The 13,273-nt window shown below is 35.9% G+C and overlaps 1 protein-coding gene across 4 annotated transcripts in view; it reads left to right on the top strand.

The window, feature by feature from the left end:
- Positions 1-13,273, top strand: part of MRPS28 (mitochondrial ribosomal protein S28) — a 210,416-nt gene that overhangs the window by 75,232 nt on the left and 121,911 nt on the right. Inside the window, exon 3 of one of the 4 annotated variants that reach the window (XM_057307688.1) lies at positions 9,595-9,664. The exons of the other annotated variants lie outside the window; for them this stretch is intronic. Coding sequence (XP_057163671.1) covers positions 9,595-9,649 — 55 coding nt within the window. The 3' untranslated portion in view covers positions 9,650-9,664. Of the gene's footprint in view, positions 1-9,594; positions 9,665-13,273 lie in introns of those variants that run through there. 4 annotated transcript variants of the gene reach the window in all.

Here is a 13,273-nt window from a genome sequence, read left to right as displayed (position 1 = left end):
CCACAATTAAAATAGTGGTGACAGGATCAGTATTAAAATTTGGGTCTTTGTTTTTGCTTCCAGAGTTCAACCAAACTACTACTTTATTTGATTTGTCAGTGTAGTTTATTTACTCTACTACTGATGGTCAAACACAAGCCAGCTTATCCTGTCCTGTTTGATTTCCCACTCTCTGCCAACTCATAATGATAAGAGAAAAGTATTGGGTACCAAAATCAGACGAAAGTGTCACCAAAAAAGAGAATTATGCACTAATATTGTTCATGAACTTGGATGCGAAAGCCCTTAACAAAATGCTAGCAATCCAAAAATAATTTTTTTTAAAACAAGTTCATTGCAGAGTCTGCTGGTTGGTTTTCATGGGGATCTTGTACATGTTTTATGTTTATTCCCAGGTATTTTATTTTGTTGTTGTTATTATTGCCAGTGGTGTCTTGTCTTCTGTGTCTTCATTCTAATTTTTGTTTGCATGTATGAAGACTGCTTGATTTTGTGTTAATTTTGTGTCTAATTGCGTTACTAAATTTATAGTTTATAATAATTATTTTGGTTATTTTGGGTTTTCCAAGGCCACCATCGTCCCCCCAATCTTTATACGTTTTGTTTTCTAAATACATCAGCCAGAATGGCACTTCTCATTATTAAAAAGCTTCTCTTTATTGCTAAATTTGAAAAGAAATATAACAACATGATTTTCATTACCTCCTCAACTTACACTGAAATTTATTTTTGAAATTTTAATTTGGGAAAAAGTATTTAGGAAACAGTGAGACTATAATGGAAATATATATGTTTTGGAGCTAGACAGGCCTGGGTTCAAACCTGGTTAAATTATTCAGTTAAATTATTTAACTTCTCTGGACTGCTTAGCTCCTCTATCAAATAGGTTTGATAATTCTTGCTTCTCAAAGACATTAACATTTCTTGAGTTTCTACAATGTGCCAAGCACTCTGCTATATGCTTTAAGTAGCTCTAATTCTCAAAACAAACCTGAAAAGTAAGGTAATATAATGTGGTTATATCCCACTGGTAAGCATTTTATACAGATTACTTAGTAACAGATCTAGCTGGTGATTTTCATGTGGAAGAAGGATGAGATGAAACCAAAAGAGAGGTAACAGATTATTGCCAGTGTCAAGGTGTGATATTTGGATGAATTAACTTTGAGTAGTGGCACTGGGATATAAAGGAAAGAATGGATTCATGAAATATTTAGAAAATAGTAAGCAATGGAATTAGTGTTTAAAATGGGACATTAGGGTCAAGGAGGGTTTTTAGATTTTCATCCTAGGAATCTTGGATAAGCAAAATTTGGTCTTGAAATTATGTTAGAACTTTTTGGTTTGGTCCCTAACACAAATTAGGTTTAGTAGTTTTAGGAAATTTCTCATCAGTCTCTTTTGCTCTCATCGTAAAATGGGGCTTTACAGTAATGTACCTTGTGGAGTTGTTTTAAGGACTTAATGAGTTAGTACGAAAAGTATTGACTTGTAATAGCACTTAGCATATATTAAATGCTCAGTAAATGTTAGCTATTTTTCTTCTGATTTGCACAGGATTACATGCATGAACTTGCTTTTTCTTTTATTCTCTCATAGCTTTTTAGATCATATAGTTTCTTATGTAGTTTTGAAAAATGTTAAGTCATTCATTATTTTAACAATTAATGGAGCTTTTACATTTATTCAGATAAACGTGGAAGTAGAGGAGGAAAGCCCTGGAGCTGCACATGTGCATTGAGTTGAATCCTTGACATGGAAGCAGTATTTACAATCTGGGGAAAACTGGGGTAGCCCCAGCAGAAAGCGTAACTTACAGGAGTATGCCACTCTGGGAATGTAAACTGCAATAAAAATACAGTGTTCCTATAAAGTATTAGAGGAATGGCCAACTCTGTTGAATCTTTCTTAATAAAACCTCTTTTTCATTGCAAAACTGCAGAAAATAGTATAACAGCTGCCTGAATGTCCACCACCTGGAATGAACAAACTCTGATATTTTGGTGATGGTGGTGGTGGTGGTGGTGGTGGTGATTTTACTTCCTTTTAATCAAAGAAACAGATATCAGTAGATTAAAAAAAAAAAAGTTGGGTGAAGCTAAACTGAACCAAATCCCAGAATTCTACTGGCTTACCACTATTTCTCACTCACATAAAACTGCCATGTAACTATTCCTGGTTGGTAGCTGGCATTTCATGTGGGGATATAAAGAGCCAGACTCCTTCCATTTTAGGACTCTATCACCTTTAGCACATGGTTTCCAAGGGTACAGTATTCATGTATAATAAGCAGATGGAAAAGGAAAGAGAGATTGTGGAAGGCGCTCCCACTGTTTAAGGTTTTTGGTCTTCATGTGACATGCCTTATTTCTGTTCATATTTCATTGGTGAGAAAAAGTCACATGACCCTATCTAGATGTAAGGGTGCTTGGAAATACAATCCTTGGCCTCCCAGCAACAACTTATGAAGAGGGACATACAAATCTTTGATGAACAGCCAGTTTTCTCTGCCATCTTTACTTTGTTCAGCTTCCCTGTACTTTCTCTCCAGAGACAACTACCATCTTGAATAGGTAGCATATACTCAAGTTCTTATATTTTTACTATGTGTATACATAACCATAAAGAATACATATTGCTTTGTGTGTGTTTTCGTTTGTGTTTAACTTGATGTCACTTTGTAACATTTTGATCAACATTATGTTTTTGAAATCTAAGAATCTACATTGAGATCTACTTCATTCATTTTAACTGCAATATAAATTCCATTCTATAAATATACTCCAATTATTGTTTATACTTTTTCCTAATGATGAACCTTTAGGTGGTTTCTAATTTTTTAATTATTATAAACATTATGAGCATTAGCAGTCTTTATACATGTCTCCAGAGACAAATGCTTTTGTTGCTAATATTACCTGGAACCTTAATTGTTGGATTGAAGACTGTGTACACATTTTCTATTTTTTTGGATACTGCCAAATTGCTCTCTCATGATTTTACTCCATTTTACATTCAAAGTTTGTAGTGGTCCCCATTTTCTCACATATTCACCAAACTTGGGGAAATTTTTAGACTTTATTTTGACAGTCTAATGTGTGCCATATTTTGATTTGCTTTTTCCAAATCACTATAAAGTTGTATTGAACATCTTTTTCATATGTCTATTGGACATTTAGGTCCGTCTGCCATGAATTGACCATTCATATTCTTCATGTATTTTTTATTTGATTGTTTACCATTTTCTCGCTGATTTATAGTTCTTTATGTATTCTGCATATTAATTCTTTCCTACATGTGTTACAGATTCCCTCTTTTCAGTTTATCTCATGTTTTACCTTTTTCATGGTAACTTTCATTCAAGGGTTTTAAATTTTGATATAATCAACTGTGCCTGTCTTTTCCTTTATGAGTTGCTACATAGTCTTAAAACATGCCCCCAAACCCTTTGACATTCCTCCATCAAGGGAGTCTGTATCTCCCCTTAAATGTGGGCTAAATGATCTCTTGAACAATAGAATATAGCAGAGGTGACATTGTACCAGATGTGGGGGCCCAGGCTTTAAGAAACCAGCCCCTGGCACTTCCTGTCTCTTAGGATGTTTTTAGAATATAGCCATCATCCTTTGAGGGAGCCCAATCCCTGCAGAAAGGTACACATAGACAGCAACCAACAGCCAGTACTAATTTGCCATCTACGTGAGTGAGCCACCTTGGAAATGAATCCTCTAGTTCCAGTCAGACCACCCCAGCGACATGGCATGGAGCAGAGATGAGCTGTCCCTACTGAGCCTTGCCCATATTTCAGATTCTTGAACAAAATTAATGATTGTTGTTCTTTGAAGTCACTGAATTTTAGGGTAATTTTGTTATGCAGCTGGAATAATAGTATTTTGTGTCTTATGTGGAAAAGCCTTTCCTACTGTGAGGTCAAACAGGTATTTCCTCTGTTGTTATATTTTATATTCAAAGCTTGATTTTTCATTTTGTAATGTATCTGCAACCTGTTTTTTCTTATTGTAATAAAAAATGGAATTTAACATTTTAATCATTGCAAAGTATACGGTGTAGTGGCATTTAATATATTTATAGTGTTATGCAACCACTACCACTGTCTAATTCCAAAAGTTTTCATCATCCCAGAAGGAAACCCTGTACCCATTATGTAACTTACTTTTATATATGGTTTGATATAGGGATCTAATTTCTTTTTTCCAGATGTATAGCCAATTTTTTTCCTAGTATGATTTACTGAATAGCCCATTTTTCTTCCACAAATGTAAAATGCTTTCTCTATTGTTTTTTTTTAAGGTTTTATTTATTCAGTCATTTAGAGAGAGGGGGAGAGTGTGAGTGGGGGGAGGGGCAGAGGGAGAGAGAATCTCAAGCAGACTCTGCTCTGAGCACGGAGCCTGACATGGGGCTCAGTCCCACATCCCTGAGCTCGTGACCTGAGCTGAAATCAAGAGTCACCCAACTGACTGAGCCACCCAGGTGCCCCAGAATGCTTTCTCTATTGTATACCAAGTTTCTTACATATACTTAGGTGTTTTTTTTCAGGGCTGTTTATTCTTCCCAGTTCTCTAATATTTATGAATATACTGCCTTATTGGCCAGGCTTTATCATCCCTTTAGTTGTTCCTTGTGTGTGTGTGTGTGTGTGTGTGTGTGTATTCCTTTCCCTAATAAACTATAACAGATCTCTGAATGATCTGCCGCATTCAGATACTAGGATACTAGGACTTTCCAAAATTACATACTGGCTTCATTGAAACTTACTCTGCTTTATACGTTTTGGTATAAAGTCATATGTTCCTATGCAGATCAATCTAACTGTATTATTAATAAATGTACTTTGATAGTAATAGTCATATGTTGATTTGAAATTTTGTATTTGGCAAGATTGCGGCTTTAGGGGCGCCTGGGTAGCGCAGTCGTTAAAGCGTCTGCCTTCGGCTCAGGGCGTGATCCTGGCGATCGGGGATCGAGTCCCACATCAGGCTCTTCCGCTATGAGCCTGCTTCTTCCTCTCCCACTCCCCCTGCTGTGTTCCCTCTCTCGCTGGCTGTCTCTCTGTCACATAAATAAATAAAATCTTTAAAAAAAAAAAAAAAAAAAAAGATTGCGGCTTTAAATAGGATTATTTTTGAGTGTTTAATACATATCTTACTACTGTTCAACATTGACTTAAGCCAGTGTGGTCATGCCCTGTTTTTAGCAAAATCTCAGAGAAATTCTAAAAGCAAATCTCAGACAAATTCTGTTGCACATATGGCCACATATATAGAGATTTATTAATTAAATATTAACAAGCAGGCACAAGGCAGTTTTTGGAACCTGAGGAAACTCCATCTCTGAGTCCTCAGAGAGACTTTGACCAACATACGGCAGAAAAGGGGTCACGTAAGGATAAATTCTGTCTGCTTCATACCAGCAACTGGCAAATAGAATCCTCCACATTCATGGATAGAGAAGTATTTAATTTAAAGGGGGTCATCATCCATAAGGGAAAAATATCCATGCTCCGGTGAATTCCTATGCTTTTTTCATGAAAGGCTGGGGCAAGTTGTAAAACTACTGTTTAGCCAGTCCATATTTCTTAAGCACTTTTTATTTTAAAAATGGGACCCTATTTTTAATATTCATGCTAGTTATAGCCCACTGTTTTCACCAAGGAAACCTCTGACATTTAACGTAGTGATTAGCCAAAGGTCAGTTGCCTACCAAAATACAACAGAGACCCTTACAGTAGCCCCCTCTAGAATATGGATTTTTATTATGACTACAGTTGACCACCTCCTGAAATGTATATATTTTAATATTTCAAAGTAAGTCACAGACATCATGATCAAGTATAGCCAGTATTTTTTTAAGTAAAAATATTTCCTGAAAGAGAAATATAAATATCAGTTCTGCCTACAAACTTTATTTAGGCTTTTAATCCATTCTGAATGTATACAAAGAGATCCATTCTAATGAAACAGAAACAGTCTTTTTTGGAAATGTTAGTTCCCACCAAATCATTGTCAGCCTCAAATTCTGTTGTATCTTGGTATGAGTCTCAGATTTTTGGAGCTTTATAACAATGCTAATGATAGAAAAATCAGTTGCTGTTGGTAACTTAAAATTTTGAAAAAAATCTTCAAGATGCTTTATTGCTTAAAGTAGAAATTGGGACATATATAACAGTGTTTATAAATAGTGAGATTTTGCTTCTGTGCATAGAATACTGAGGAATCTAAAAATAAAATTGTCAAAAACAATGTAATATCCCATAAATAATATTCCAAAATAATTTGGAAATATGTGTTATCCGTAAAAATTTATTTGTATTCATTCTTTTCTTCATTTCTTGTGCTATTGTCACATAGCACACTCTATAACAGTATGACAGGCAGGCAGCTGCCGTCACAGCCATTGCCAGTACTGGAGATTTTTCTAGGCCTTTAGCACTCTTCTTTCATCTGTAAGGACAGGCAAGGCAGCTGTCTTTATGTACTGGTGTAGTGTTGGCATGGTTTGCTAAGGCAGCTGCTGGTCTGACTTCACAGCTGGGGAAATAGCACTTGGTATTAGCAACAAAATTTAACAGAAGTATGAAAAAGACAATTGGCAGGGGGAAGTCTTTTAATCTTAGATCTTGGCCAGTTCAAATGAAATGGGGCTATTGATTCCTCCTAAAAATATAGATAATTAATGGAAGGATTCTGAAGTAGTTTTAATTGAGTTTCCTGGTAGCTTTTTCTTTTTTCTTTTCTTTTCTTTTCTCTCTTCTTCTTTTCTTTTTCCTTCCTTCCTTCCTTCCTTCCTTCCTTCCTTCCTTCCTTCCTTCCTTCCTTCTTTCTCTCTCTCTTTTCAGAATCTCTTCTTGACTAATTAGGACAGGGCCATACAACTGTGGGTTTTTTGTTTGTTTTATTCAAAAGTGGGCTACACAGTTAAAATTCCTTTTATCTGTAGACTGCATATGAGGGCTTTTTCATATATTAACCATGGGTATAATAGCTTGTTAAAAAATTTAAGAATATTAATTTTTTAATATTTTAAAAGACCAGTTTAATTAACTTCAGTGATAAAAGTGCACAAATACTGGTCTAGTGTTGCCCAGAGATCAGTTTTGATGAAGTCCATGAACACACTTGAGAACTGTTGAGTAAATTCACATTTACCCTATAACAGCTCTGACTACACTTCCAGGACTGATCCTCTCAGCTTTGTTGACAGAAATTTCGTGAGAGAAACTAGTGTTACAGAACCAGATGGTTACAGACATTGCCTGCAGTTGGTCATTTAGCCAGAAATTTGGGGATAATTCTAGGAGTTTGAGACTCATCTTCAAAATCCCAAAGATGTCAGTCATGTCTTTACTTTGAGCGGAGTCAGTTGTTGAAACTGAGCTATCTTGGGGTCGGTATAAAGCACCGTTCCTGCTGTTGGCAACTTGTGAATCTCTTGAGATTGTGACTGTATTTTCCCCCTTCTTCCACCACACTTCCTTGAGTGTGCAGCCTGGATCGGCCAGGGAGTCAGTGTAGACTCTGTTGCCATCTATTTCCCACTTCCAGTGGGATTAAAATATAGTCCCTGAACCTCCTCAAACAAGTCAAATATGTTCTAATTTTACCCTGCAATTTTAAAGATCACTGTGCTCAGATAGCTGGTCACCTCAGTAGGAAGCTGTGTGCACTAGTGGAGTCTTAAATCTCCAGGTGGTTTATACCTTCCTCAAGAAAGTTCCTTGCCAGCTGACCACATTAAAATAAGTTAAATGCACATGCTATGCTTTACCTTTTTAAAAAAATTTTTTTAATTTATGTATTTATGTATGTATGTATGTATTTACTTACTTACTTACTTACTTAATGCAGAGGGGGCAAGGGAGGGGCAGAGGGAGAGAGAATCTCCAGCAGACTCTGTTCTGAGCATGGAGCGTGTTGGGGAGCCTGATGTGGGGCTTGATCTCACAACCCTGAGGTCATGACCTGAGCCAAAATCAAGAGTCTGAGGCTCAACTGGCTGAGCCACCCAGGCACCCCTTTCATGTATTTCTTTAAATGATTTAATTTATAAATTACCAAAGATAATATATCTCACTTTTTCTTAAAGACGTATTTTTTCTAGCATCTCACTAATCGGACTTAAAATTTAAATTTTATTTTTAAGCATAGGTTTATATCACTGATGTGTCTATTAGTAGGAAAAAGGGATTATACATATTCACAAACGACGGTTCCTTTTCAGGTATTTCAATACTAGGTCCAAAAAATCATGAAATATAATCAATGTTGTGAGCTTCATTGCTTTTTCATGTGTGAGAAAACTCTTTTCAACGATTCTTTCTACCCCAAGGGTACTATAGATTGCTTGTACTGTCAATACTTTCCTCCATTTCTTTTGTCCAATACAATGCACCTCTTTGTCCCCTTTTTTTGAGAGTGGTGGTAGAATTTCACCTACCATTTAAAATGTAGATGATGCATTGTTTGGAAAAGTCGGCTTTGAAAAAAGTAGTTTAAATCTAAGTGAATTATCACCTAAGTTGTGTGTGTACCTAGACCAGCAATCCGATACTGTGGGAAAACTACACGTAAGTTTGGAGATGGTGAAGAAAGAAAGGCTCTGCTGTATAGTTTCTTTTGCTGTGAAATAAAGGCAGGGCTTCTTAATCACTTGTCTGCTGTTCTTTCAGAATTTGTAGTATATAACCCATCCTACAAGACTGATGTCCAAAGCATAATATATAAGAGAAACCTTAGAAATAATTTGTCTAGAATAAAACTCCTGTAATGACAGCTCTCCAAAACAGAGGAAAGATTCTGAAAGTAGTGTGGCGTTCTAAAAGCAGTGACCACAGAACATCTGAATTAAAACCTGGTATCTTTTTACCAGATGTTTCTGCTTGATCTGTAACATTAATCTCACTCCAAATGTAAAGAATCAGAATATCTTCAGATGAGGCCCCGAGGTCAACCTTCAGTACATCCCCCAGCTACTTCAAGTACTTGCTACAAAGGAGGAATTGATGTTTCTGGCCCTTGTAAGGAGCTTCATCAACCCTCACTGACATGTATTTCTTAATAAGGTTATTTGGTTTCCCAGCAAAGAGGAGATTAGAAGTGGTTACTTCTAAAAACCATGTGGGAAATTGAGGCAGGTTCCAGCATGGCAGGAGGAATTGATAACATTGTGAAAAGAGACTAGAAACTAAAAGGAGCCTTCCTTAAACAGAATTTCCTTAACAGAATACTTAGTAACAGTTTCTTGATGATGGCGACTAGGCTGATTTTTTTTATTTTTATTACAAAAATAATTTATTGCTTACACAGTAAATTTTTACAAGCAGTTATGGTCACAACAATCTAAAAGGGCAAGTAAGTATGTGTATCTCTGATTAGGTATCCTTTCTGTCTTAAAACCATCATGTAGGCAAAAGGATCAATGACAGAAAATGTTTGATTGCATGACTACATCTTGATGATACTTAAGGACTCAATATGTCTCTCAGCCAGCAACAACTTTGTCAAAAGAGTGTGTCGTGCTTCCAAATGTGTAAGGATGTCATGTGACCACAAAAGATGTTTTTTTTTTTTCCAGTCTGAGCAAAATTATCTTGAAGGAAAAGATGAAAGTCATTAGTGAAATCAGGTGAGGTAAATGAATCCATTCTTAGGAATTTGTAGAGAAACTCTGCCCTGATCTTTCACTGTCTCTGAAACTGTGATTGCTAGTACACGTGGATAGAGACGGAAAGTCAAAGCAGTGGTCAACAGAGAACACCCCAGCGCCCTCCTCCCCACTCTCATAGCCGGCTCAGCATATCCAAAGAGTCCTCGACTCATATAGACTTTATGTTAAATGTTTGTTTTCACTTTAATATTTGTAAATGTATACAAACATCATTTTGTTTCTTTTTTAATTTATGTATATGATCAAATCAGAGTTCCCTGAACAGAAAGCCCATTTATATCACTGAACTGATAGTCCAGCTTCTCCAGAAATCAGTTAGGTCATAACTTGACAGTCTAATTAATGTACCTTTTTGACAGATTTTCAAAAAAAATTATCCAGTTTTCTACCAGTTCTCCTCTTTAAATTTTTATAAAAAATTTTTTTAAAGTTTTTATTTAAATTCTAGTTGGTTAACATACAGTATAATACTGGTTTCAGGAGTAGAATTCAGTGATTCATCATTTACATACAACACTCAGTGCTCATCACGAATGCCCTCCTTAATACCCATCCTCCTTTCAGCCCATCCCCTACTCCCCTCCCTCCATCAGCCCTCAGTAGAGTCTCTTATGGTCTGCCTGCCTCTCTCTCTCTCTCTCTCTCTCTCTTTTTTTCCCCATTCCCCTCTACCACTTTTCTTATGTCAGACACTTTAGTTTGGATTTAACTTGTCTGAACAAATGGACTTTATCAGTGTCTTTGAGGAGAGAAGAAACACTGGCAACAAGTAGAGTATTTGTAATCTGGTGGCATTCACTGCTAAAACTTTAACCCATAATGTGTGCCATAATGTTAGCATTCAATCAGTTTACTTCTCTTGACCCAATAACATAATGAAAAGAACACAGACTGGAATCAGAGATCCGTGTTTGAATCTTGAGCTGCACTATTTTTTACCTGTATGACTTTGGGAAGGTTTTTTCACTTTGAGAATGGTGATAGTAACATCTACCTTTAAAGTTGTTTGTGTGAGAAAAAGTGAAATAACATGTGAATAGTAGGAGTTAAATAAGCTCCATTAAAAAGAAAAAAAAGTCCTATGTTCGGTGAAGGCATATGTGTTTCCATGGCATATCCCCCACCTGTGTCTTGGTAATATGGCATTCACATTTCACTTGATAGACAAGCATTCCCCCACAGTACATTTATTTAGTAATTAAATCAGAAGGGATCTATACATTTCTTAAAAGATGTATTATTTGTTGACAGGTCTTCATTTATCTAGTTTGCTCTTATGCCTTTATTTATGAACATGATTTGGTGGTATACTACTGAACACAACAGATTAATTGACTTCCATAGTAATAATACTTTAAAAATATAAATAGTACTTTAAAAATATAACATGAACTCTGCTTGTATACAGTGAGGAGAAATCCAGATCACAAACCAGGTACTTTTTTTATTGCTTTTCCAGTGATGGCTCTTTTGTTTTTGTTTTTTTAAAGATTTTATTTATTTATTTGACAGAGAGAGAGAGGCAGCGAGAGAGGGAACACAAGCAGGGGGAGTGGGAGAGGAAGAAGCAGGCTCCCAGTGGAGCAGGGAGCCTGATGTGGGACTCGATCCCAGGACTCCGGGATCACGCCCTGAGCAGAAGGCAGACGCTTAACAACTGAGCCACCCAGACGCCCCTCCAGTGATGGTTTTTATTTTATTTTATTTATTTATTTATTTTTTTTTTGAGAGAGAGAGTCCCAGTGGGGCAAGGGCAGAGGGAGAGGGAGAGAATCTCAAGCAGGCTCCCCGCTGAGCACGGAGCCTGATAAGTAGCTCAGTCTCAGGACCCTGATATCATGACATGAGCCAAATCAAGAGTCAGACAGCTTAACTAACTGAGCCACCCAGGCGTCCCTCCAGTGATGGTTTTTAAACAACCATGTAGTAAAGCAGTATCACTTAATAGAGTATAGCTCTGTCTCGTTTAATTAACAGCTGCTTTGGAAACACTTTTTTTTTTTTGGCCATTTTAAACAAATTATTTTATTTTTTCCAAAAGAAATAACATGGACAGGTTAGCAGAATCACAGACAGCTATGTGGATTAAAACTAGTTTACAAAATGTATCATGGAAAAAGAATAATATAACTCAAGGGGTCAAGTCCACATTTTACATGGTATCAGAACTCATAGATCTTCTTTGTGTAGCTTCCTGGCTCCTATGCAAGATATCAGAGGAGAGTAAGCATATTAAATGTATAAAGTATTAGAGAAAACGTTTTCATCCTTTTAAAATAACCTGGGATTATGACCCGAGCTGAAGGTAGATGCTTAACTGACTGAGCCACCCCAGTATCCCCAAACACATACGTCTTTAAGAAGAAATGAGTTACCCTTTATTTCCTTAATGATAATAAATCAAATTTTGGCATCATTTAAGAAGGCAGTAATTTAGGAGCTTTTTACTGGTTTTTTTTTTTTTTTACTAGTTCTGAAACTAAGAGGATACTTATTAGAAAATAGAGAAATTTTTCCATCCTTGGAATAATAGTATTAACTATTATTAACATTTTAACTTTTCTGGGCAATTTATTTATTTATGTGAATGGGGGAAGTGGCAGGGGGAAAGGGAGAGAATCTCAGACTCCCTACTGAGCATGGAGCCTGATATGGCCCTTTATCTCACAACCTTGAGATTATGGTCTGAGCTGAAATCAAGCGTCAGATGCCTAACCGACTGAGCCATCCAGGCACCCTAGCAAGCATATTTTTTTAAAAGGTGGATTGCCATCATATCGCAAATTTTATAACCTACTATTTTCATTTATTAACTATACAGTGAAAATACTTTTGTCATATAGTCTCTTAAAGTATATTTTTCTTGGTTGTATAGTACTCCTTGTAGAGATGTATCCTAATTTATTTAACAAATCCTCTATGGTTAGATACTTGGCTGTTTCTAAATTGTTTGTTCTAAATAAAGCTATAGTAAACATCTTGATGCCCATCTCTTCTTGCTTGTTTTGGGTAAAATCCTAAAAGCAAAATTGCTGGGCCAACTGGTATAAACATTCATATTGCCAAATTGCTCTCTAGAAAGGTAGTACTGGTTTAAAATCCCAGCTAGTCTATTCCTTTGCAAACATAGATATTCTGTTTTTAAATATTAATCATGTCAATAGCAAAAGTATCTGGATTTAATTTACATCTGTTTGATTATTAATAAAATTGAGCATTTTTTTTTCTTTTGTTTGGGGAGCAGATGGAAGTTGTGGGCCTAACATGTCATTTATCTCTGGTAAATTTCTAGTTATATTCTGTGTTCATTTTTGTCTTGGTGTACCTTAATTTTTTATTTTATTTTTTTTCCTTCTTTAAGCCCAGATATTGATTTGTGGTAAAGGTAAATATAACAGAAGTCTTTTATGGTATAAAATACCAAAATATACTGTTCTTATGGAACTAATAGCTTATATTGTAAATTTTCTGTGAGGAATGTGTAGTTTACAAGTTTTTTATTCTTGAGAATATATTGCCATTTTTTAAATTTTATTTGAATTTATGACTTTCTAAATATAAAGTTCTAGAATATTCTCAGAATTGA

Source organism: Ursus arctos, unplaced genomic scaffold (assembly GCF_023065955.2).
Source record: "Ursus arctos isolate Adak ecotype North America unplaced genomic scaffold, UrsArc2.0 scaffold_6, whole genome shotgun sequence".
Lineage (NCBI taxonomy): Eukaryota > Metazoa > Chordata > Mammalia > Carnivora > Ursidae > Ursus > Ursus arctos.
Note: the sequence above shows the minus strand (reverse complement) of the source record. Positions and strands in the feature narration are given on the sequence as shown.